This window comes from Manacus candei, unplaced genomic scaffold (assembly GCF_025592945.1).
Source record: "Manacus candei isolate 608988 ecotype Guabito, Panama unplaced genomic scaffold, ASM2559294v1 h1tg000020l, whole genome shotgun sequence".
Classification (NCBI taxonomy): Eukaryota; Metazoa; Chordata; class Aves; order Passeriformes; family Pipridae; genus Manacus; species Manacus candei.
Genome location: NW_026138068.1, coordinates 66,926 through 90,594, shown reverse-complemented (window position 1 = coordinate 90,594; position 23,669 = coordinate 66,926). Strand labels below are relative to the sequence as shown.

The window sequence follows — 23,669 nt, the reverse complement described above, 5'->3', positions numbered from 1 at the left end:
AGTAGAGGGAAATTTGGGGAGCAGAGCCAAGCCCAACACATCCCAACAGAGAGGCAACGCTGGTAGCAAAAAGAGGACATGGTCACGAGGAGCAAGAGAGAGAGGGCTGGGGGACAAAGGAACCCTATGAGATTAGTAGGGACCAGGACAATGGTCCACAGACACAAAGTCATCTGCAGTGCTCTAGGACACAAAAGTGGGGACATTCACAGCCATGGTCATGCAGAGGAGACAAAAACCTGCACCACTCCCACATCCACAACTCTGTTTGGCCATGAGAAGGAAAGAAAAACTCCATTTTTAACTCTTTTGTACCTCATTTCCACATCTCTTTGTGTCACAATACAAACATAACTGCTGTAGTCCCAGCCACCACAGAAATAGACAGCCTCGTCCTCGGCTTGGACCCCAGTGATGGTTAATGTGGCCGTGGAGCCTGATATGGATCCGGAGAATCGCGAAGGGATGCCTGAGGGTCTCTCGTTGTTATCATAGATCACAGTGACAGGGGCACTGCCAGGGACCTTCTGCAGGAACCAGGCATAGTAGCCATGGCTACCACCAGAGCAGGTGATCTTCACAGTGTCTCCCAGGTTGGCTGACACTTAGGACAGCTGACTGAGTGATGTTGGACCAGGGAATTGGAAAGGGAGAGAAAAGACAGGAGCAAGGGTGGGTCACCCAGTGTCCCAGGAGCACAGAACTTCCTGGACAAGGTTACAGGGAATGCCATAGACAGAGAACAGACAAGTGGGGGACAAAGCAACACCATGAGTTTTGTAGGGACCAGGACAATGGTGACCCCAGCCAGAAAGTCACCCCTGTTCTCTGGGACACCAAGGAGAGGATATTCCCTGCCATGGCTGTGCCTCAGCCCCACAGCCAGACAGGAGGGAAAGAAGGGCCAAAACCTTTCCTCTGATTTTGGGTTCTGCCTCACTTCCTGCTACTCACTGTCAACACACCACAGCTGCTGCCACTGCTGCTGTCACAATTTCGCACTGGGGAAGGAAAGACCGAGAAGAAATCGACGACTCAACTTTGACGGTCAACATGGTCCCGGCCCCAAATATACCAGCACTACTGCTGCTGTCAAAGCTACCACAGAAATAGACAGCCTCGTCCTCAGCTTGGACCCCAGTGATGGTTAATGTGTTTGTGTTGCCGGATGCGGATCCAGAGAATCACAAAGGGATGTCCGAGGGTCTCCCGCTGTTATCATAGATCACAGTGACAGGGGCACTGCCAGGGACCTTCTGCTGGTACCAGCCATACTCACTGCTGCTCCCTGAGCAGGTGATCTTGATGGTTTCTCCCACCTTGGTTGACAATGAGGACGGCTGACTCAGTGATGTCGCCTGGACCACAAAAACTGGAGAGGAAAAAGAGAGGGGGGAGAAAAGGAGGATCATCCAGTGCCACAGGAGCAGTGATCTGCCCAGAAAAGGGAAGCTGGAGAGGGAGAGAAGATAGAGATCAGACATTGCCCAGCAGCACAGCCTTGCCCAGGGCATCAGGACTGGGCCCCTGTGCCCAAAAACTCCATGATGCAATGGAGAGAATCAGAGACACACCGAGAACCCAAGGTGTGAGGGCTGTGCAAGGAGAAATGGCAGCAGCAAGAGGAGGCTGACCAGCATTGCTGTCGTAGCTACCACAGAAATAGACAGCCTCATCCTCGGCTTGGACCCCAGTGATGGTTAATCCATGGATGTGGATCCAGAGAATCGCGAAGGGATGTCCGAGGGTCTCTTGTTGTTGTACCAGATCACAGTGACAGGGGCACTGCCAGGGACCTTCTGCTGGTACCAGCCATAGTTGCCATTACCACCGGAGCAGGTGATCTTGATGGTTTCTCCCACCTTGGCTGACAATGAGGACTGCTGACTCAGTGGTGCTGCCTGGACCAGGGAACCTGGAAAAGGAGAGGAGAGAAAAGAGAGGCTCAGCCAGTGCCACAGGAGTACAGACCTGCCCAGAGAAGGTTATAGTGAATGCAATAGTGGGAAGAGGGCAGACAAGGACAAGGTCACTGGCACATTTGAGGAGCAGAGCTCATCCCAGTGTATCCCACCACAGAGGCAGCAGCAGGACAATATGGTCATCAGTAATAAGAGGCAGTGGGGTGGGGGACAAAACCACACCATGTGGTTTGCATGGACCAGGACGATGGTCTACAGACACAAAGTGAGCTGCAGGGCTCTAGGAAGCAAAAGGGGGGAAAGAAGGGCCAAAACCTTTCCTCTGATTTTGGGTTCTGCCTCACTTCCTGCTACTCACTGTCAACACACCACAGCTGCTGCCACTGCTGCTGTCACAATTTCGCACTGGGGAAGAAAAGACCGAGAAGAAATCGGTGACTCACCATCGCCTTTGACGGTCAACATGGTCCCGGCCCCAAATGTATCAGCACTGCCTTCGTAGCTACCACAGAAATAGACAGCCTTGTCCTCAGTTTGGACTCCAGTGATGGTTAATGTGTTTGTGTTGCCGGATGTGGATCCAGAGAATCACAAAGGGATGTCCGAGGGTCTCCCGCTGTTATCATAGATCACAGTGACAGGGGCACTGCCAGGGACCTTCTGCTGGTACCAGCCATACTCACTGCTGCTCCCTGAGCAGGTGATCTTGATGGTTTCTCCCACCTTGGCTGACAACGAGGACAGCTGACTCAGTGACGTCACCTGGACCACAAAACCTGGAGAGGAAGAAGAGAGAGGGGAGAAAAGGAGGATCATCCAGTGCCACAGGAGCAGTGATCTGCCCAGAAAAGGGAAGCTGGAGAGGGAGAGAAGATAGAGATCAGACATTGCCCAGCAGCACAGCCTTGCCCAGGGCATCAGGACTGGGCCCCTGTGCCCAAAGACCCCATGATGCAATGGAGGGAATCAGAGACACACAGAGAACCCAAGGTGTGAGGGCTGTGCAAGGAGAAATGGCAGCAGCAAGAGGAGGCTGACCAGCATTGCTGTCGTAGCTACCACAGAAATAGACAGCCTCATCCTCGGCTTGGACCCCAGTGATGGTTAATCCATGGATGTGGATCCAGAGAATCGCGAAGGGATGTCCGAGGGTCTCTTGTTGTTGTACCAGATCACAGTGACAGGGGCACTGCCAGGGACCTTCTGCTGGTACCAGCCATAGTAGCTGCCACCCCCAGAGCAGGTGATCTTGATGGTTTCTCCCACCTTGGCTGACAATGAGGACGGCTGACTCAGTAGTGCTGCCTGGACCAGGGAACCTGGAAAAGGAGAGGAGAGAAAAAAGAGAGGCTCAGCCAGTGCCACAGGACTACAGACCTGCCCAGAGAAGGTTATAGTGAATGCAATAGTGGGAAGAGGGCAGACAAGGACAAGGTCACTGGCACATTTGAGGAGCAGAGCTCATCCCAGTGTATCCCACCACAGAGGCAGCAGCAGGACAATATGGTCATCAGTAATAAGAGGCAGTGGGGTGGGGGACAAAGCCACACCGTGAGTTTTGAATGGACCAGGACGATGGTCTACAGACACAAAGTGAGCTGCAGGGCTCTAGGAAGCAAAAGGGGGGAAAGAAGGGCCAAAACCTTTCCTCTGATTTTGGGTTCTGCCTCACTTCCTGCTACTCACTGTCAACACACCACAGCTGCTGCCACTGCTGCTGTCACGATTTCGCACTGGGGAAGGAAAGACCGAGAAGAAATCGGTGACTCACCATCGCCTTTGACGGTCAACATGGTCCCGGCCCCAAATATACCAGCACTACTGCTGTGGTAGCTACCACAGAAATAGACAGCCTCGTCCTCAGCTTGGACCCCAGTGATGGTTAATGTGCCCGTGGAGCCGGACAAGGATCCGGAGAATTGTAAAGGGATGTCTGAGGGTCTCTCGCTATTAGAATAGATCACAGTGACAGGGGCACTGCCAGGGACCTTCTGCTGGTACCAGCCAGCACTAGGCCAGCTAATCCCAGAGCAGGTGACCTTGACAGTGTCTCCAGGTTGGCTGAAATTGCAAACAGCTGATGCTGCCTGGACCAGGGACTGTGAAGAGGGAGAGAAGACAAGGATCAGTCAGTGCCTCAGGAACACAGACTGCCCAGAGCAGACGAATGGGGTCCCTGTGCCCAAAGGCCCCATCGGGGCACAGCAAGTCTGGCCATGGCACCTGAGATGTGGGTGACCACCACAAGGAAAAAGACCCAGGAGATTCCACCAGCTCCACATCCTCACACTGATGGGGCTGTGCTGTGGACCCCCACGTCCTCTTAAGTGCTTACACAGCCAGCACAGCCACTTCCATGGAAATGTGACCCTCAGTGTTCCCTGACAGCTCCTGTCCCACTGCTGTGCCTGTCTCTTGCCCACCACCAGCACAAAGATCACTCCAGGCCACCTGCTTCCTGGGCTACTCAGCTGGGAAAAACACATCCTGCTCCACACCAGGCTTCTCTCAGGAGCCACAAGACTACAACCAGCTCAATCCTGGTATCTGGGCAAAGGCCCCTCAGTCTTTGCAAAGATCCATGTCAAGGGACAGCAGGAACACTTTTCTACCCCACCTTGTCGATGCACCCTCTGCAGCCACCTCCTCCCTGCCTGTGACCCTGGCCTCACCCACCCCCCAAGCACCTCTGCAGCAGCACAGCTCCTCCAGCTGCTCCCCTTCCCACTCAGGGGCTTGTCTGCAGGGTTCTGCTCCCTCAGCTGGCCCAGCCCATTGCCCACAGAGCACACACTGCCCCCAGCACACCCCTCTGCAGGCACTGCTCTGGCACCACTGACGCTCCTGCTTCCCAGCAGCACCACAGGAAACAAAAGTTTCTGCCTCCTGAGCCTCTGGAGCACGAGGGCAAGTGCCCAGCCTGCCCAGCTCCACACACCTACACAGAGCTACCCAGACTTGCCTCTGCCTTTCCATGCTGCTCCAGTGAAGGAGGCAGGATGGATCTGCTGGCATGGCTGGAGCCCTTAGGCATGTCTGACAGATCCTGAAATGTTTTACATGTGCACATCAGCAAACAAACAGCAGCTTCCTTTCAGCCCTTGGAGTCCCCTCACACCCAACTCCTGCTTCCCCTCACCTTTTACAAGCATAAGGAACAGGACTTAGACACATGAAGACAGGGATTTATTATTCTATGTTTGTTCTACAGAAGTTCAATGCCCAGCTACCAACACCCTCTCTGACTCCTGTAGGCCAGGAACACAGCAGCTCCTCCTTAGACACAGGATTTTCCTCACAGGCTTCTTTCTCTTCATCAGCTGTGTCTTCTGCCTCAAGTTCTGCTTGGGAACCAAGACCAACAGCTCACCAGCAGTAAAGTGTCACAGCTGCTTTACAGCCCAGCTCAGTGCAGCACCACACCGTGGCCTGCTGCTCCTGAGACTGAACGGGGAAGGGAAGGGCTGAAAGGCAGCGAGAAGTCACCAAGGGGCTTTGAACGTGATTCAGTACTTCTTGAACTCAATTCTTTCTACTTTCACATCATCCTCAATTAGTTGGTATACATAAGTCACAGCCGTGGAAGCTTGGATATCCATCAGCACAAATGAAGGGGTGATGTTCCTGGAAAGAAGACATCCTTTGTAATCTTCCCAGTTAGTTTATACCTCCTGCTATTAACACCCCTTATGTTCATGTGTTTTCATATACTTTATTGCCCAGGGCTACAGTGAAGTGGGAAACACTGCAAGGTCTGCAGGCACTGATCAAAGTGTCTCAGGCAGAGCTGCACTTAGCCTGGAACATGCCAGGCTCAGACATTTAAGCTGACAGGGCCTCCAGAAGTCTTATTTCCTACAAAATATTAGAATGCAGCTTCTGGGAAGATACCAGAAAGCAAAACAACTTCAAGAAGCTACTCCAACTCACCCCTCTCTGGGCACAGGAAGCAGCTCCAGACACACCAGTGCAGGGCTGTCATGACCAAAATGTGGGCTAAGAAAACCCTGGTAACAAGGAGCCTCGCTGGATTCCCTTGGAAGGGAGTAATCCAGGCTCCTGCTCCCCACAGCACCTCGCCAGCGCTCTGCAGCACGGTGACGAGACACACTCATTTCAGGTGACACCCACAGGCTCTGCTGTGCTGGGCAGCTCAGGGCTCCCCTCACTCACCTTTCCAAAGCACTGTAGGCTCCTGTAGCTGATCCTGGGTTGATGTAGAATTTTTTTTCATATTCAAATGCTTCAAACATGTGTGTATGTCCCGAGATGAGAATGTCCACATCCAGCTGCCTCTGCAGCAGTGCCAGGCTGGCTGCATCACCCCAGGGAATTACTTGATGGCCATGAATCAGCCCAATTCTGAACTGCCCAACAGTTACAACCTTCTTTTCAGGATAATTCAGGCTCTGAGGAGAAAGGTAGACAATAAATCAGTCAAGGACCCCTCATTTATGCAATGCAGCTTCCAAGACACAAACCTGCCCTTCACTATTCAGGCACACAAAGTCTCTCTCACCATGCAGACCCCACAGGATGCCTGTACCACACCCCAGCAAGAGCAACTTCAGAGTAAAGAGTTAGGAATTTGCACAGAGAGCAGGAGACTTTAACTGGGTATCTAACTGTAAATAATCACACACACAGAATTCCTGCAGCTACACGGCCAGCTGGGGCACTGTGGTCTCAGTAATCACAGACTTGTGACCGAGTTCATAGGAACCAGGTGCATGTTTTACCCCCTCACACTCAGGCCCTCCTGTTGCAGGTACAACAAGAAAGGTCTAGAAAATAATTTTTTTCTTCACTCTTACTCATTCCTACTCCTTATTCAGGTGAATTACAGTTCAGGAATTGGTCAATGCTGAGGGACTCCCCAGGATTCATGAAGACAACCAATGCAGGAAGGCAGGTTGAGGAACTGATGTTACCTCCGAGTCTCCCCTAACGACGTGGATGTCCCCAGCCAGCGTCCTGAGGTAGTCATAGCTCTCCTTGGTGCAGAGGTTTCCCGTACACAGGATGTGCTGAATCCTTCCTGGAACCAGCAGCTCCTTGAACTTCACGGGCAGAGCACTGCACCGGTGCGGGATGTGAAGGTCCCCCAGCACTAACACCAACTCCGCACACACCGGGGGGAAAGAGAGAGCCTTAACCCAGGTTACTCAACAGAGCAGCACAAAAACAGAATACCACAAACCCCTGCTGCGCTCCTTTTCGAGTCAGCTCTGATGAAACACCCCTGCGCTCGCCCGAGCCTCCCCGCACAGACAGCAGAGCCCAGCCGGGCAGCGCCAGGAGCCCTCGCTCCGCACGCAGCCGGAGGTGGGGAACGTGTTGCCCGGGGGAAGCTGAGGCGGGGGGCGCCGCAGCAGTGGGGAGAACCGGGCCAAGCCGCCGCCCCAGGCTGAACCCACGGGCAGGGAAGCAGCGCAGGTCCCCCATCCGCCGCTCACCATCCCGCCCGCTCCGCTCCGCCCGCCCCGCTGCCCTGACGCGCACGAGGGTAACCAGGAAGTGACGCTCCTGGTTTTGTGCTCCCCTGAGCCAATGGCAGCGCCAGCAGCCCCCACGTGATGTCAGCGCCTGCCGCAGGGTCCCAACGCCCGACGCGCGGTGAGCATGCGCAGTGCGGCCACCCCGGTGGTGGCGCTGAATTCTGTGGGATTTCTGTGGGAAAATCCTTCGTCTTTCTGTGTGAAAACGTCCTTGTAAAGGACCCACAGGTGCCAGCGGGGTTACACGTGTCCCTTTTCCCTCAGGAGCTGTGGTGGGCGGTGAGGGGAGGGGGACAGGGCAGTGTGGGTGGAGGTCTCTGGCTCCCCGGGGATGAGGGGCTGCTCCAGGGATGGGTGAGGGCTCCGTCCAGCCCAAGGGACGGGTGAGGGCTCCGTCCAGCCCAAGGGATCCCACCAAGGGCCGCAGTCCGCCCTCCCGACTCAGGTACCCCGAGCCACCCCGCAGGGGTGACCCCACACACGACACGAGCCCTGTGGGTAAGGATTAACCTTTATTACCAGGTGACCCAAACTGTGCAGAAGCCCAAGCCAGATCAAGGCTACTGAGTGCTGGAAGAGCCTAGGAAAGCTGGGCCACAGTGGAGCCCTCCATCCATCCTCCTGCTGCAACAGGAGTCCCTGGCAGGTCTCGCACCGTGTCAGGCTCTCCAGTGCTCCATGGGGGAAGTTTGGGGTCGAAGAGTAGGTCGCTGCCCTTCCCAGCACGAGGCAGTGCTGCTGGGCCTGCTCGAGCATGCAAGGAGGTCTTTTTCCATCCCTCCCAGGGCTGCTGCTCTCCCTGTTGAGGGCTTTGCATCAGGGTTGCAGAAAGGGCACAAAGAGCTTTTGTTCCCTGTTTCTAAAACCACTTGAAGGCAGGTGTCAGGGCGCAGTAGTAGGTGCCGTTGTCCTCCTGGCGGGCGGAGGCGATGGTGAGGATGCAGGTGTTGCTGGCGAGGTCCTTGGTAGCAGAGAAGCGGTCGGGAGTCTCGTCAGGCTTGTGCATTTCTCTCTCAGAGTTGTAATAGAGCAGATACCTCAGGGCGTGCCCCGGGCGCTCCTGGAACCAGGAGATGCCGAACTCGGTGATGTTGTACTGGGGGCTCAGGGTGCAGAACAGCCGGGCCGTCTGCCCGGGCAGCACGAACAGGGAGGAGGGCTGGGTCAGCACAGGCTGAGCCCTGCAAGCTGTACACAGCAAGAATGCAGTTACTGATGGGCCGAGCTGTGCTCCCCATCACCCTCAGCCCAAAATGTCCCTCAGCCCCTTTGAGGCAATCCCATTACCCAACCACCATCCTGCTTATCACTCCACACAGCCCTGGAGCAAAATGCCCTGCTCAGATTGACATCCCCTTGGACAGCCCACCACCCTGCAGTGCCCCCCCAGACAGCAGCTAACTCGGCCACCCCATCCTTACCTGTGCCCACTGTCCCCAGCAGGAGCAGGACCATGAAGCCTGGGGCCATGGCAGGAAGCAGAGGAAGGGTGACTGTTTCAGAGAGGGTCTGTGGTGCTACAGGAACCCAGGTCACTGTGCTGATGGCGCCGGTGGGGTGTATGTAAATGACACAGGGGGCTCAGGGACTCAGCTCCCCAGGGCTGCTTGCTCTGCTGCAGCTGGGCTTCAGGGAGAGGGGAGAGCTGAGCATTGCGACCCAGTGCCCTCCTTCACCCCAGGCCAGGCCATTTCCTTCAGCTGCACCCACAGCCAAACCCACCACCCTCTGTCCTGCACACTGGGGAGGCATCACTGTCCAGCTCTCCTCGCAGATGGGGAGAACACAGGGGTTTCCCTGGGGTCTCACACTGTTTGCCTCAGGCCCTCTGCTATCAGGTGCACAGGAGGCCAGGAACCTGATCCACACTATGCCAAGGGTGTCCTGTGGAGGCAACAGGCTGGGGGCCAGCTGGCCCTGCTGCCACCAGGGAGAATGAAAGACAGTCTGTACCAGAATTCCCTGGCAGCCATCTCATTGCAGAAACAGCACAAGAAAAGTTGCTGCTCTCTTCCCCCTGCAGCTCCATTGCTGTGATTTCGCAGCCTGCAGTACAGGCTGGGAGCTGCCGATGGTGCTGCCTCTTTGCCAGGGCCAGCTCTGGAACAGCAGCCATGGGCAAACACGGTGGAGTGGCTGCCAAAGCCACCGGTCAGAAGGCATTTCCTGAGGGAGCATTGCAGTGAGAGGTGGCTGCAGCACGGCTGTGCTGTGCGGAAGGACAGCAGACCGTTACAGCCAAAGGCCACCAGCTCAGTGGGCGTGAAGCCCCTCCTGTCTGTGACACCCATCACAGGGCCCAGAGTCACCGTGTCACACAGCCACCAGCCCATGGCTGTCCTTTGCAGCAGCATGGTCAGCAGGCACTTGGCAGTGTCCCATAACTGGTGAGTGCCTCCTGCCCTCCACAGGCAGGCTCAGGCTCCACCCAATGCCACCACATCACCACCTAGGGATGGCCCACTCCCTCCCCTCTGCAGCAGCCAGCCCTGCTCCTGAGGTGTCCCCAAGCCAACGATATTTGCAAGAGGTTCCTGAGGTGACTGGCCTGTGTGTGCTCTGGGTGTAAGGGGAAATGGAGCTCTGAGACAGAACTAATGAGCTGCCTCGTTAGAGCACCCAGTACTGTGTCTCTGGCACAGGCAGATCCTGGAGAGGAAGCATCACCATCACCCAAGGACATGATGCAGGAAGCTGGACTCCTGCTGTGCTGAGCCACCCTGCAGAGCTCTTGTGCACACAATCATCTGTCTGCTGCATTCTGCCCCTCAGAGCAGCTGTGACAGAGCAGGGTCCCCTCCTGCAGTGCCCTGCAGCAGCGAGGGGCCTGTCAGACCTGACAGGGCCGTACAGCACCTTGCACAGCTGGGCTGCAGGGGCTGCTGTGGGGCAGGAGGGCAGCAAGGCCTGTAGTACCCCTGCCAGAGGGATGTGGTGCCACACAGCACTCCCTGCACATGCAGTAAAGCCTGGCTGTGTCCCACCTGGGGAGACCTGTTCTATCAGATTTATTAGAGGCAGCCACAGCTGCATGAGACCAACTCCATAGCCCATCCAAGGCTGAAGCTTTGCCATGGTGTCTCCTGGCCTTGTGGAGTCTTCCCCTGCAGGTATCAGCAGCTTGTGTTTCATGCAGCCAGGCCCCCGAGCTCAGGGGGGTATGAGCATGCTGCAGACACAGCTCCAGCTGTTGCCCACCAGCACTCCCCCGATTCTGCAAGGTGGTGGCAAAGTGAACATGAATTTCCCTGCACATGGGCCCAGGTGAGGAAGTGTCACATGTACACTTGTGCCATGCTCCAAGCAGATCAAGTCCATGTATTTAGACAGAGGCTGTGAAACAAAACCCAGTAAGGCAGAAGGAAATCACATCCTCATGCAAGGAGGGACATTTCAGGGAAAGGGAGTTTGTTCACAGAGCACATTAGTGCTGTTACTGGTTCCCACCATTCAGGTCCTCCCCATCTGCTGACCAGCCCAGGGACATGATTTCATCCATATGTTTTTCCACGGGAAGAGGGTATGATGCTATGATGCCCCCGAACCACTGCTGCCAGAATATTGCACAGCAACATTTGGGCACCAAATGGAAGATGCAGCTGGCACATGAGCCACGTGCATCACTCTGACAGGCCAGGGGGGCAGGAAGGTGCTGGCTGTGCACAGTGCAAGAGCAGCTACGAGCCCAGCCCCGTGCTCACCCTGTTCTGCCAGCTTTATTCCCTTCCTGCATGAGGAATGAGAGATACTCACTGAACAGAAGGAACTCACACATGCAAAGGCAGTTTTATTCCAACTGCCCACAGTTCCTTCTAGCCTGCAATACCCCACTGCCTTGAGCTCCAGAGTAGGACCAGCACAGGCAGGATTCTCAGGCAGATTTTTCCAGAGGCATCCAATCATCTTGCAGAGGAGGCCACACTGCCCTTGCAGCAATGCTGGGCTCAGCTGGGAGCAGGGTGGGCAGATGTGGCACCGCCACAGCCCAGATGAGCTGCAGGACAAACAGGGGTAGGAAACACCACAAGACTGCAAAAAGTCTGAAATTCAGACTGGCTGGGATCACATGGAGCAGGCAGCCTTCCCAAAAGGCTGCTGTTTAGCTCAGTCTCTGCTCTACCCCCCCTTCTCCCACCCCGCAGCTGCAGGAGGCTTGGGAACCTGCAGGGGCCATTCCCTGTTGCTGGGAAATCTGGCTACTGAAACCACAACAGTGTCAGTGGCAAACACAGCCTGTTCCCTGGGCACTCCAGAAGCTCCCACCACTGCCTGCAGGAAGGCACCCGGCACAAGCAGCCCCTCAGCACAGCCCTGGGCCCCCAGCAAAGGGGAGCAGCTCTGGGAGAGGAAAGCCATGTTCATCACAGTGAGATACGGAGGTATGTGGGGAGAGCTCCAGCCTTGCCTCAGCTCTAGGGCCAGACACCCACCTGGACACCCTCAGCACCCCCACAAGGGGCAGGGAGGGACAGGGCACCCTGGTGCACAGCAATGCCCAGGGGTTTGGGAACATGCAGGAGAGCTCTGCACCCTGCACCTCACCTGTCTAAAGAAATACAATGCCTAGACACTGAATCATGGAGGAAAACCACACCAGCAGCGCTGAGTTAATCACAGGGAGGGAGGGCAGAGGCAAGGATGAGTTCCCAGCCTGGCAGCTCTGGGGAATCACTGCAGGGAGGGGCCCTGCTTATCTACACACAAGCAGAAAAGCCACGGGGCAGAAGTGCCAGCTGCCAGCAGAGCTCTTCTGCTCCTGGCTGTGTGGGAAAGGTTCCCTGGCTCAAATCCTGACCCTCAGCTTCAGAGAGCAGGTATTTGTGGCTGGTAGGAGGGAATGAGCAGCCCCTCTCCTGACCTCACCCAGTTGGCTGAGAGCCTTTGCTTGACCCCAGACACTCGTGGCTGAAGGTGTCAGACACACACAGTCCTAAGCCTTTGCTCCCTCTGCTATTTGAATTGGATCCCCAGCTCTGACCACTGACGTGTGTCAGCTTTGGGGATTTCTCAATTGTGACAAACTTGGTGAGAGTTCATGGCCAAAATATCTCCTGGTGACTCAGTCACAGTCTCCAGCTCTTTCCCCTTGTGACTGGGACCAGCTTGTGGAATGGGACTGGCAAGGACCAGAGCTCACTGCTTTTTCCTACTCATGCTTGATGAAACTGTACTGAAGGACAGAGACACTTCATCAGTCAGAACTGTTTTTCCCAAATCAGTGTTCATCCCCTAACCTGGGGCACTCCCAACACCAACCACCAGCAGATGTGGCTGTAAAGGAGCAGCTCAGAGCCCTGGTGATGCCACATGGGGATCCTGCCTTTGCTGGCTACACAGTGGGCACTTCTGAGCCACCTGTTGTGCCTTCTGCCACATCCATGGGGCTCCTGGATTTGACATGACCACGCTCACATCTCGGGTCTCATTCTCTGTCTGCAGCCAACTGCCAAGTGATGGTGAACCTGCAGTGCTCTGTTCTGATCCTCACAACTCACCTGAAGAGGAAGTGTCAGTGCAGGCCTGAAGGTACAAGTGCTCCTGGGCAGGGGGCTCCGAGGGACCAGCACTCACCCACAGTGAGCAGCAGAGGGTAGCAAACAGGTCACAACAGACCATCCCAAAACACAGGGAAAGGGGCAGCAACCTCCAGACCTTGATAGATTCTCTTCAAAGCTAAATTGCTAAGGAGAATACTCTAAACCCCAGAGGCTCATGCTGGCCACACAGGGACACATTGGGCTTCCTTCACCATGTGTCTCTCCCTCCAGACTGCATTGATCTTTTGGATGAAACAGGCACCCTGATGAACCTGAGCAAAGTGGAAAATCCTGCATCCGAATACAGCAGTAAATACCTCCAGGAAAGGGAGCACTACATCCTCATCAGAGTCATCCGTAAGATCCTTGTTGGGACAGCACAGCTCTGGGCGGGGGCAGAGGGGTGGGTTTCCAGAGTGGCTCTATTCAGCAGTCACTTAGACACAGCACAGGAGCTCTGAGGAGGTAGAAGCCAGCTCAGATGAAGAGCTAGAGCTGAACCTTTGTCCGAGGTGACTGCTCTTGGGGACAAGGAACCTTTCGTGGGCTGAACCACCTGCCCCAGTAACAAGCCTTCAGTTTGCAGTCAGAGAGAGACTAATCCATTTCTCCCATTCTGCTGGCAGGAGACAAAAACTCTGAAGCCACCTCCTATGAATCCTTGCTAGAGGACCTGGAGAAACACTACCCTGACCTAACAGGTAAGAGCCAGACACCCAGAGAGGAGCCAGGAGTGCCGGCATGACTCCTCTGCCCACCTCAGCACCCATGGGACTGCCCTCTGATCCCACTTAAGGGCTGGTTATTGACTATGGCAGTGAGTGCACTCAGGTAGCAAGGGAAGGGACAATCAGAAACCAGAGCTAGTTTGCAGAACACTTTCTAGTTAGTGGGACAGCAGGGACCTGCTGCCCTCCCACCCCACAGCAGGCAGAAGCCTGCCCAGCTTGCCCTCGGCAAAGAGGGGACATTTCCTTGGGAGAAACAGGGAGAACAGGAGAAACTGGGAAATCCAGAAGTGTCTCTCCCAGGCTGTGGTCTCACAGGGTGGCAGTGCCTCGCTCAACATGCAAGGGGCAACTACCCACCCAGCAGAACACACAGCTCTGGAGGGGGTTGATCACTCCACAGATCGGCTGCAGCAGCTCTCGGCAAAGACCCAGAGGAGAGACCAGTGGAGGAAGGGAACCTCGCAGAGGAAGGCTCAGCCCCACTTCAGCACCCAGTTAAGGAACAAAACCACCTCAAAGAAGAAGAGGGGCTCAGAGTTCAAGACCCCTAAATGAGGAACAGACCCATTCCTGGTCACGTGCACAGCACAGCCACCACCAGGACTCAGCCACCCCCCCAGCTTATTCCTAGTTCAGCAAGAGTCCCTTGCTACTGAGATCCTCTTCCTGGGGTGCCCTGCTCCTCAAAGGTTCACACTACCACATCCAAAGCTGTATCCTGACAAACCAGGCAAACACAGCACCACAGCCAGGCACAAGCAGCATCCAGGGGGTCATTCATGTTCCTATGGCATGGCCTGCGCTCTCCAGTGACAAGAACCTGCACCTCCTTTCAACCCCCCTGCACCAGCAGCCAGAGGAACATGCACCCACATCACTGAATGGACCAGCTTTCCACACAGTCACCACACTGGCAGTGCCTTCTAGAGACTCTCCACTGAGGTCACCAGGAAAGGCTGTTCCAGAGACAGCCCTTTTCCACTACAGAAGCAGCTCTTTGCCAAGATGGGCCAAAGACAGAACAGACCTGCTGCAGGTGCTCCTGCTGGTTCTCCTTAACAGCTTTTCCACTCAGACTAGGACACACAAACATTACATTTATTTCTGAAACGGAGTTAACTTCAGAGTGGTTCTCCCCTGCTCACACTGGGACAGTTCAGGACACAGAGCACTTCGGCTTTGAATCTCTGGCATCTACTTTTGCCCTTGGCTGTTTCTCAGGAGAGCACAAGGCACCCCATAAGGCCAGACAGAGCTCAGAACATTATCTACCAAGAACTTGGGTTATGACATTTAGAAGGGGCAGGACTTTCAACACCAGCCTCCAGTATCTGCTGCCAGCATTTACCATCTAGACCTGGATTTCCTCACAAATCCCAGCTGAGAACTTGTCCAGTATTCAACAGTCAGAGGTCAGAAGGTTAATAGACTCATTCTACCATGAAAATGCATCAGTTAAGCATCTGAAAGTGTCATGGTTTCACTGTTGTGCCACTAAAACTCCATCTGAAGCCTCAAAATTCTCTTTTACACCAACATAAAGAACAGGGTGCTCTGCCAGAGGCCAGTCTGAGGGCAGCACTCAGGAGATTGTTCTGCCAAGGTGACTGTAAGAGGAAAGCAGCTCCAAACTTCACCTGTTGCCAGTGACCTTGAGAACATTGCATAATCTGCTAAAGCTTTTAAGTAAGATCAGCCAACTGTACCCAAGGTCCCACAGCCAGACAGGTCACATTGTCTTAGCTCTAAGTCAGAACAGCTCTCCAGGAGGAGGATATCTATAGAAAAATAATTTGTTACTGAAAATACTCTAGACACATCTTGGATTACCCCTCTCCACCCTCTCCTCTGCCTGGAGGGCAGCCAGTGCAGCCTCAGCTGAGGTCTGGATCTCTTTTTGCCAAGTCATGCAGGCTCTGTCCTTGCTAGGTTGCACCTCCTATTTGCAGGGAACACACAGTAGTGCCTTGTCCTTTAAGCAGTTAACATTTTGGTAGCTTAATTTTAGCTTGAGAATTAAATAAAGCACGTGCACAAGTGATAGGTCCAAATAAATTCCTTTATTTCTCTGTAATAAATATAGCACTATCTGAATTCTAAAGACCCTTGGGTCCAATCATTCCTTTCCTTCCGTACTAGTTCAGAAGTGAATTACCACTAGAATGCTCCTGTCTGGTCAGTCTACTCCCTCCAGCTCACTCCCTGTCTGTCCTTCTGCTCCCCAGGGATAGCAGGGCTCTACACCACCATCCTCTTCCCTACAAGGGGGCAGATTCTTCACAGGAGAGAAGAAACACCTACAGGGAAGAAGAATAAATTCAGCATTAGGTACATGTTCCAGCAGCTGGAATTAAAAGCTCTGTTATCTCAGGTGACCAGATCAAGACCTAACTTCTAACAACAACTTATAATAAATGCAGCAAGAATTAGAGAATCAGCTAGGGAAAAGCATCAGGCTTCCCACGGCAGCAAAAGAAGATCCACTAAGAGGGTACCTACAGCCTCCCCACCTTGAGAAGTATGGTCAAGATCATTTCTCCCACCCTTTCCAGTGCCCTTCTGGGAACAGAGGAGGCAGAACTGCTTCCTACAGCCCTGAAGAGCACTACAGCCCTAAAAGATCGCTTCTGCAACCTTCAAACCCTCTCAGGTACTCTCCTGGCAGCAGTTCCCTCCTGCAGGGATGGGGCACACTCACCGTTGTTATACTTGCACTGCTTCAGAGCCTCGTTGAAGCCCTCGCACAAGGTCAGGTCTTGCTGGTTGGTGGCACATTCCAGGAACTGCTTCATCTCGTAGTGGCAGGGTCCGAAGGGCGACTGCGGCTGCATGGGGGGCTGCGGGCACGGGCCCGGTCAGGGGGCGGCCCGGGGGCACCGACACCTCCTCCCCGCGGCAGGAGGGCTCTGTCCCTCCTTCCCTGCCAGCCCCCGGCCCCTCTGCCCCGGCCCGTGGCCCCACGGCCCGCCCGCCCAAGGGCAGCCCAAGGGCACAGCCCCGCTCGTACCTGTGCGGGCGCCGCCGCCTTGGCCGGCTCGGAGGAGGAGCCGCCGCTGAAGGCGCCGGTGATGGCGCTGCCCACGACGTGTCCCACGGCGGAGCCCACGGCCACGCCGGCCGCCGTGCTCGCCATCTGCGCCATCAGTCCGGGCTGCGCCGGCTGCGCCGCGGGCGCCGCGACCGGGGCCGCTGGAGCCGGGCTGCGGAGAGAAGGGAGTCAGGAGGGGCGGCACAGGACCCGCGTGTCACGGTGTGCCGCGGTGTGCCCCGCAGTACCTGGCGGGCACCGGCGCGGCCGCGGGCCGAGCCGCGGATCGAGACACGCTCCGTCCTCCCCGCGCCATCTTCGCTCTCCTCTTCTCAGTGCGCCCGCCCCGCGCGCCGCCTTAAGAAGGGTCGCCGTCGCCACGTGACGCCGTGCGCATGCTCGGTCAGGCGGCCGAAGTCGCGGCCCCGCCCCGCTGAGGGAAGGCGGGGATCCCGCCGGGCGCATGCGCAGAAAGGGCGAGGCGGGTGTCTCCAGGCTCCTCCCACCCGCCCCCGCGAGGTCCGTGCGCCGCCAGGGGGCGCGCGAGGCCCGTCCGGCCCTCAGGGAACGGGGAGGGGGCGCGGCCGGGGGTCATTAAATTACGGGATTATCGAATCAGTGAATCAATAAATCGTTAAAAGGCCTTTGAGATCATCGACTCCAAGCGTTCACCCCGCATAGCCAAGGCCACCGATAACCCGCGTCCCCGGCTGCCCCACCCACACGATTCCGGAACACCCCCAGCCTGTGCCAGGGCTGGACAACCCTTTCAGTGAAGAATTATTTCCTCATATCCAATTGAAACCTCCCCTGGCATAACTTGAGGCCAATTCCTCTTGTCCTGTTGCTTCTTATTTGGGAGAAGAGGCTGCCCCCCACCTGGCTCCATCCTCCTTTCAGGGAGGAGCAGGAATGATTTATACTCAGTGTGATGGCTTCTGCTTCCGTAGCAGACACTGACCTCGGTTCTGCTCACTCCAAAGCTGGAGTTGACTTTGCATTTCAGTCTGTCCCACTGTGCTGCCCCAGTCCAAATGGGACAACAAACATGTTCAGGGATGAACTGGTACCTCGCTGTGCCCAAATTCAGCACCTGCCAGTGAAGCCACTCACCATCTCTAGGGTCACTGGCCCTAATGTGGCTTAGCCTGTTTTTGTGGTCCCACCACTGGGTGAGGGCCATGACTGCTGCAGAGCCACGGAGGGACAGAGCTCTGTGCACTCCAGGCAGGGCAGGAAGGGAGGGAGCAGGGAGGCACTGCTGGCAGGGCATGAGCTGAGCACAGCAGCTCTCCCATGATGGTTAATGAAGGTGTTCTGACAAAGGAGAGCTGCAAGAAGGGCAATGTGGTGGCTTTGCAAATGCTCAGAGTGTGCTTCTCCCAGGTGTGGAGCAGAGCATGAAGGGGCTTGTTGGGAATGGGCATGGAGAGGGCCTCTGTTGCATGGGAGACAATGGGTGGAGGAGAGGTGGATAATGATGGGCTGGGAGAGGGAAGATGAGCACTCCACAATTGGGGCAGAAAAAAGAGGGTGCCAGGGAGGAGCTCAGAGAGGAATGATGTGGTCTAAGCCATTGGCCAGCACAACAATTTTTGCAGCAGCCCTCTGGATACAAACCAGGAGATCAAGGAACACTTTGCAAGGCGTGGACATTGTTGGGCAGTAGGAATCCATGAGAAGATGATGATGAGCCCTCAAATCACAAACAGACAGGCTGGATGACGCCAGTTTTACCTTCAAACCAATTTCCTGACAATCATCTCTTCCCTGGCACCCCCGCTGGTCTTCAGGGCCTCTGTTGGTCCGTGTCGGTTCAACATCTCCCCAAAATGGCCCTTCTTGCCAGCTCCATCTTTGGATGTTCCTTATGCCCTGTGGAGTGAAAGGAATTTCCAAAATTTAGAAGGATCCAGAAGTTGTCCAGGAAAAAAAAATCCCAGCTATGTTATGTCTCCAGGGCTGTGTTCGTATATTCAGCACGTTATGAAAACCAGCTCTTTGGGCTGGTTCATTGACTGGCAGGAATTAGAGAGCTAAGTCACTGCAGGACTGGCAATTAGCTGCTGTGTAAGTGTTTTTGTAGAGTCAAATTTCCAGCACGAGGGGAAGAGAAAAGCATTTGTAAAGCAAGCAGCCCCCTCTGTGCAGGAGCTGGGTGGGCGGGGGGAGCTGCAGCTCCCGAGGAGAGAAAGGGATTGTGCCTCAAACAAACACCACTTCGGTCTCCTCCTCTGCAGGGTAACACCCCCAAATCCTTCCTCCCACAGCGCCTGCCCCAGGAGTTGTGCAGTTCTGCTTTCAGCTGGAATAGCAGCATTTTACATCTGGCATTTGCCTGTCTTTTCCCACTAATAGAGAGGGGGCCAAGCAACTGTAAAACCAGAGGAATGTGACTGGAAAGGCCCTGCCTCAGCAGCACCTGCACTTTTTCCTTTTCCCAGCCACGGGTCCTTTGAGGAGCAGGGTTCCCTTCCTTGTGCAGCCCCATCCCAATGAGCCACAAGCAGTTGTGGGCAAACAGATCTTAAAGGCAGGAGAGAGAAAAGGCAGGAGGGAAGACAAGGGTGACCTCAGAGAGCCCCTTGGTGCAAGAAACCCCCGGGGAGAGAGCTCAGCTCTCTGCCATCAGCATGTGAGCGTGGACGAGCCATCAGGGCGTGGGGCTGGGGCCGACACACCACGGGCTCCTTTCCCTTCTTGGTTTTTCCTGGCCATAGGAAGAAGCTCAGCATGTGCCGGGGGAGGAGAGGACAGACTTGCAGGGGGTGCAGGGAATGCCAGAGCTCCAGCCATAAGAAATCAGGATTCATTAGTTCCACCACGCGCAGAACAACTTGCTGAAGGAGCCTGGGTTTCAAGCTGAGCGCGTCCCTCTAAGCTGCGTCTGGGGGACCCTTTGATTTGGTTAATTAGACACAAAGTTTTTCTGTGCAGTGGGAGGCCGGGTATGTGCTGAGGAGCACAGCTACCCTGGGCTTACTAATGAGATAATTTATTGTGGCTGTCTGAGAGCCTGAGTGTACACAACTCCACCCGCACACACACCACCCACTGCAAGCCCTCTGCTCCCAGCTGGAGAGTCCTCAGCACCGGAGGTGGAAGTACTGTGGCAGGTCTCCCTGTGAGAGCCCTGCCGAGGAGCCATCCTCCTGCTGAGGGACTGCTGCAGGAGGGCCCCGTTTGCATCTAAATATCCCTGCAACAGTTTTCTTCCCTGGCCAAACTTCCTATCTCCTCTGTTTTTCAGCCTAAATTTGATCTTTGTTTCAATCAAGTAGCTTCATTTCTGCCTCTCTCCGTTCCCCTGCTCCAGAAGATCCTTCCTTACATAGTTCGAGTGTTAGGGCTTGCCTGCACTTGAAGGTTGACTCTAGATTGAGGGACATATAAATCTGAAAGATAGTAACTAATTCCTGAATACTTCTGGAAAGATTGACTGAAACCCAGTAATTTCTGAATAACTCAGTGCACTGGCTGGCCAGTACCTCCCCTCCTGTTAGCAGCAGGAGCAGGTAGGACAAGGTTTGTAAAAAGCAGGTTTGTTTTTTTCCAACTGCTTTCTCCCCGTTGCTCTAAAAGCAGATCATAACCTCCCCCTTCAGAGTTTGCCTCACTTAAATCCTCACTCTGTCACCGCTGAAATGTGGCTACAAAGAGATCTAGGAATTCCCCAAGCATTTGAATCTCAAGGGGTTGTTTCACAGGTAAGGAATGCAACACTGGCCTCCCTGTGTCTCCTACCTGTCTCTGCCTCTCCGTGGGGCGACACCGCGGGTCTGTCTTTACCAGGCTGCAGTTTCACTGGGCGCTTGCTTAGGGGATGGTGACACCCAAAAGTGTCACTTTTCTGCAGAAAGCCCTCTCCACGCAGCCATGTCACGCTGTGGATCATCCCTGCCCGGTCCCTGCCACGGGCCACCACCAGCAGGTATCCATCTGGGGATGCTGCTGGAGCCTCCTGCCTCCCGAGCTGCAGGTTTGCGCTTGGGGAACCCTAATTAGTGCATGCAGGGGCAGATCTGGGCAGTGCTCTGGGTGTACCTGAATTTAAGTTATTTAGGTTAACAGCAAATTGCACGGGATGATTGCTCGGGGATCTGGGCAAACTATTCAAAGCAGAAGAAAGTGTCTGATGAATTAGCCAATATTTTTGTTTGTGGACAATCCCCAAGAAAGAAAGAAAGAAACCAAACCTCCAGTTCTTACCAATGTGTTTGCTACTCAAAATTGCTCCATGAATCATTTAAGACTGAATGTATGCAGTGAGTGGGTTTCTTGTGTCCTCCTTTTATTTTCATCTTTGAGCTCTGACTGGTCCTAATTCCGCATGTGCCAAGTGGCTGATTTCAGTCCCCAGGTTCACACGGAGCTCTCGGGTCAGATGGAAATATGCAAGCACTACTTTTTTTATCCTATAAAAAAAGCAGAGTTGCCACTGAGAAATAATAATAATTTTTAAAAAATCAGGCAAGTTCCACGAAATAGAATTCACAGATTTTTCACGAACAAATGGCACCCTTCCCACAGTCCTGCCTCACCACCATTCCCCAAGGGATAATAAAGCAGCAGTGTCACAGGTAGGCGATATTTGATGGCACCCCCATGGCAGTGTGGCACAGAGCCCTGTCTCACTCTGGGTGCCACGAGCCTTGTGCACACTCCCCCGACAGACAGATTCCTGCTGTCTCAGTCTCTTTTTAGCCAGGATACAATGCCTGAAACAAAGTGACTGCGTTGCGAGAGTCGGAGATGAGAAACGGGAGGAAGGAAAAGCCACGGCGTCTCGGTGGAGGAGCTGCAGATGGCCAGACGTGACTGCAAGGGAGGGGAGGCAGCACTCTGAGTGCTGTTTCAGCTTTCAAGTCTCGTGCTCCCAGGATCTACATGCCATTTCTTGGATGTGGTTTGCCCCGAGGGCAATCTCAACAGCTGTGAAGTTTCAACAGATGAACAATGTAGTTTTCAATAAATTTCACCAAGCAAAGGAAAGGCTTTTAACTCATTCATGCTTGCCCACTTTTGGTCTGAAGGCTCTTCCGGACCTGAATCTGTTCATGTCATGAGTGTTTCCTGTTTGAACCCCAGGGCCTGACTGCTGGAGCACACCTGAGCTACACTGCTGTGCTCCAGGTTTTGAGAGCTCTTCCCCCTCAGAAGAGGTTTCTCTCAGCCATTCCCAGGGGTGCTGGAAAGTGCAGGTACATCCCTGTGTTTACCTGTGCCACTTGAACCCACCCGGGTGGCCTGTGGGTGGAAGAAGGTACCAATTGTGGAATATGGATGCCCTCACCTCCTGATGGGGAAAGAGAGATGGTAGAAGAAGAACTTTTTCAAACCTCCTTGTGGTGGCTGCATCTCAGAAGTTCCATTTCTTTTGTATTCACACATCCAGAAGTGGGGTTTGTGCACTTGAAGGCATGTTCTGATCCCAGCTGAAGACTGATGCTATTAGTGGTAACTGAAAGAAGAACTTTTGTGTTCCCAAATTCTTCAGACAGATCTAGTCAAGAAATTACCAAAACACCTCCAGGGTATCCTCAGATGGTGAAGACAACAATTACTGTCAATTCACCTGCTGAATACAGTACAGGACAGCAAACCTGAGCCCAGAGATTTTGTTTGTGAATTTGTTTTGTTTTCTTCATGGCCACAGAAGTGCAGCTACAAAGCCAGCATGAGTTTGTTTTGTGTGTGTCTGGGGGATCTGAGCAACGAGCCCCTGCCCTTGGCTGCCTCTCCTGTGGCTGGGATCCACCAAGTGGTTTCAGGGAGCCCAAAGCAGCAAGCTCACACCCCTTGCAGGAGATAGTGATAAGCAGGCCCTGGAGGGATCTCACACCTCTACAGGCTCCCTGCATTCCCTGTTGATGCTTTACCTGAGGTGTCCCGGTTGATGGGCTTGGGACTCAGCATTTCCTCTTCACCTAAATGTCTGCCCAGAGGCCATTCCCTTCTGCTCTTGCATAGCTGCTCCGTGGCTGGTCTGGTTCCCCCTCTCTGCTGCAGACAGACAGCAAACATCCCTGGAGAGCTGCCTCGGTGCTCCCCACGCACAGCTCCAGGGGGCACAGCTCCAGGGGGCACAGCTCCCGGGCATCTGCAGTAAAACAACATGAGCCCGACTACGGAAGCAGGATGGGGTCTGTGTGCAAGGCAGAGGCACCCGTGACCTTTAGGAGGCTGTTAGCACCAACCCACGAACAGCTACTGCTTTGAACTAGAATATTACAGTAAATCCCCCCATCTCCCCCTTCCCAAGCAAAGACAGAGCCCGTACAGCAGCCAGAGAGATCTCGTGTGGTGCTGCAGCCTCTACAGGACATTTCACAGACATCTGGGATTTGAGGTCCTCTGTCTCAGCTCTCCAAAGTGCCTCATGAGTTTTAATCACATTGCTCTCCCTGTCCTACTGAAGCTGTCCAGCCATCAGCTTCTGACACCTTTTCTCAGATGGAAACTAAATACTGCAGCTCATGTTTTCCTTCCTCTGTGGAAGGCACTGATGTCTCCTTTTCACATGGATAGTCAATAATCCCTGCAAATGCACAGGGCAGCCTGGTTGTACACTCTGTTTTGTCATGATTTCTGCTGAAATGCTCTTGTTTCAGCTGCCATCTCCACCATAGAGTCCTGAGCTCAGTGCAGAGTCCATCCAGGGGCTCCTCCATAGGAACACTGCAAACATCCTCCTCTGTAGGGACAGCCTGGCCTTTGCAAAATCAGTGGTGTGAGCAAACTCCTCAGCTTTCTGGAAAGGCTGGACACTGTGCATGCCATGCTGGATTCATTCCCAGCTTTGGGCAAGGTCTCATGGTGCTTCTTTGAGACTGTTCTTCAGAGCCTTCAGTGTGCTCTCTTGGTGATTCCCTGCATCCAAAGCTTCCACAGTGAGTTTGTGATAATGCAGCCTCTGAGTTCAGCAATCGCTTCCCAAGAGAAAGCGGGAAAAC

General features: G+C 54.4%; 4 protein-coding genes across 5 annotated transcripts; 1 reads left to right on the top strand and 3 right to left on the bottom strand.

The window, feature by feature from the left end:
• Positions 1-5,091: 5,091 nt before the first annotated feature.
• On the bottom strand, positions 5,092-7,451 carry LOC127470351 (vacuolar protein sorting-associated protein 29-like). Its single transcript, XM_051785777.1, has 4 exons — positions 7,379-7,451; positions 6,854-7,042; positions 6,096-6,331; positions 5,092-5,546 (listed from the first exon to the last, which is right to left on the bottom strand). The coding sequence occupies exons 1-4, from the start codon at positions 7,379-7,381 to the stop codon at positions 5,429-5,431; spliced, it is 546 nt and encodes a 181-aa protein (XP_051641737.1). The 5' UTR covers positions 7,382-7,451; the 3' UTR covers positions 5,092-5,428.
• Positions 7,452-7,496: 45 nt separating this feature from the next.
• On the top strand, positions 7,497-15,970 carry CUNH22orf15 (chromosome unknown C22orf15 homolog). 2 transcript variants are annotated; one of them, XM_051785769.1, is made up of 6 exons: positions 7,497-7,538; positions 11,563-11,799; positions 12,860-12,946; positions 13,189-13,314; positions 13,584-13,658; positions 14,089-15,970. In XM_051785769.1, exons 1-6 carry the CDS (start codon positions 7,499-7,501, stop codon positions 14,241-14,243), a joined length of 720 nt encoding a protein of 239 aa, XP_051641729.1. In that variant the 5' UTR covers positions 7,497-7,498; the 3' UTR covers positions 14,244-15,970. The 2 variants fall into 2 exon arrangements, with proteins under 2 accessions (XP_051641729.1, XP_051641732.1); XM_051785772.1 differs by lacking the exons at positions 7,497-7,538; positions 11,563-11,799 and adding an exon at positions 7,541-7,648.
• Positions 7,925-14,803, bottom strand: VPREB3 (V-set pre-B cell surrogate light chain 3). Its single transcript, XM_051785779.1, has 3 exons — positions 14,716-14,803; positions 8,842-9,046; positions 7,925-8,608 (listed from the first exon to the last, which is right to left on the bottom strand). Exons 2-3 carry the CDS (start codon positions 8,888-8,890, stop codon positions 8,280-8,282), a joined length of 378 nt encoding a protein of 125 aa, XP_051641739.1. The 5' UTR covers positions 8,891-9,046; positions 14,716-14,803; the 3' UTR covers positions 7,925-8,279.
• Positions 15,730-17,100, bottom strand: CHCHD10 (coiled-coil-helix-coiled-coil-helix domain containing 10). The gene is made up of 4 exons (XM_051785778.1): positions 16,965-17,100; positions 16,696-16,888; positions 16,387-16,525; positions 15,730-15,985 (listed from the first exon to the last, which is right to left on the bottom strand). The coding sequence occupies exons 1-4, from the start codon at positions 17,030-17,032 to the stop codon at positions 15,966-15,968; spliced, it is 420 nt and encodes a 139-aa protein (XP_051641738.1). The 5' UTR covers positions 17,033-17,100; the 3' UTR covers positions 15,730-15,965.
• Positions 17,101-23,669: the final 6,569 nt, after the last annotated feature.

Excerpts from the sequence above, each read along its gene's own strand:
- LOC127470351 (XM_051785777.1), bottom strand. Across the intron at positions 6,332-6,853 it reads TCGTTAGGGGAGACTCGGAG|AGCCTGAATTATCCTGAAAA; the intron begins GTAACATCAGTT and ends CTTTCTCCTCAG. Across the intron at positions 5,547-6,095 it reads GCCTACAGTGCTTTGGAAAG|GAACATCACCCCTTCATTTG; the intron begins GTGAGTGAGGGG and ends TCTTCTTTCCAG.
- CHCHD10 (XM_051785778.1), bottom strand. The coding sequence starts at position 17,032 with ATGGCGCGGGGAGGACGGAGCGTGTCTCGATCCGCGGCTCGGCCCGCG. Across the intron at positions 16,889-16,964 it reads GCCGCGCCGGTGCCCGCCAG|CCCGGCTCCAGCGGCCCCGG; the intron begins GTACTGCGGGGC and ends TTCTCTCCGCAG. Across the intron at positions 15,986-16,386 it reads GCAGTGCAAGTATAACAACG|GTGTTTCTTCTCTCCTGTGA; the intron begins GTGAGTGTGCCC and ends TCTTCCCTGTAG.
- VPREB3 (XM_051785779.1), bottom strand. The coding sequence starts at position 8,890 with ATGGCCCCAGGCTTCATGGTCCTGCTCCTGCTGGGGACAGTGGGCACA. Across the intron at positions 8,609-8,841 it reads GCTGGGGACAGTGGGCACAG|CTTGCAGGGCTCAGCCTGTG; the intron begins GTAAGGATGGGG and ends TGCTGTGTACAG.
- CUNH22orf15 (XM_051785769.1), top strand. The coding sequence starts at position 7,499 with ATGTCAGCGCCTGCCGCAGGGTCCCAACGCCCGACGCGCG. Across the intron at positions 7,539-11,562 it reads GTCCCAACGCCCGACGCGCG|CTGCAGGAGGCTTGGGAACC; the intron begins GTGAGCATGCGC and ends CCCACCCCGCAG. Across the intron at positions 13,659-14,088 it reads ACACTACCCTGACCTAACAG|ATCGGCTGCAGCAGCTCTCG; the intron begins GTAAGAGCCAGA and ends ATCACTCCACAG.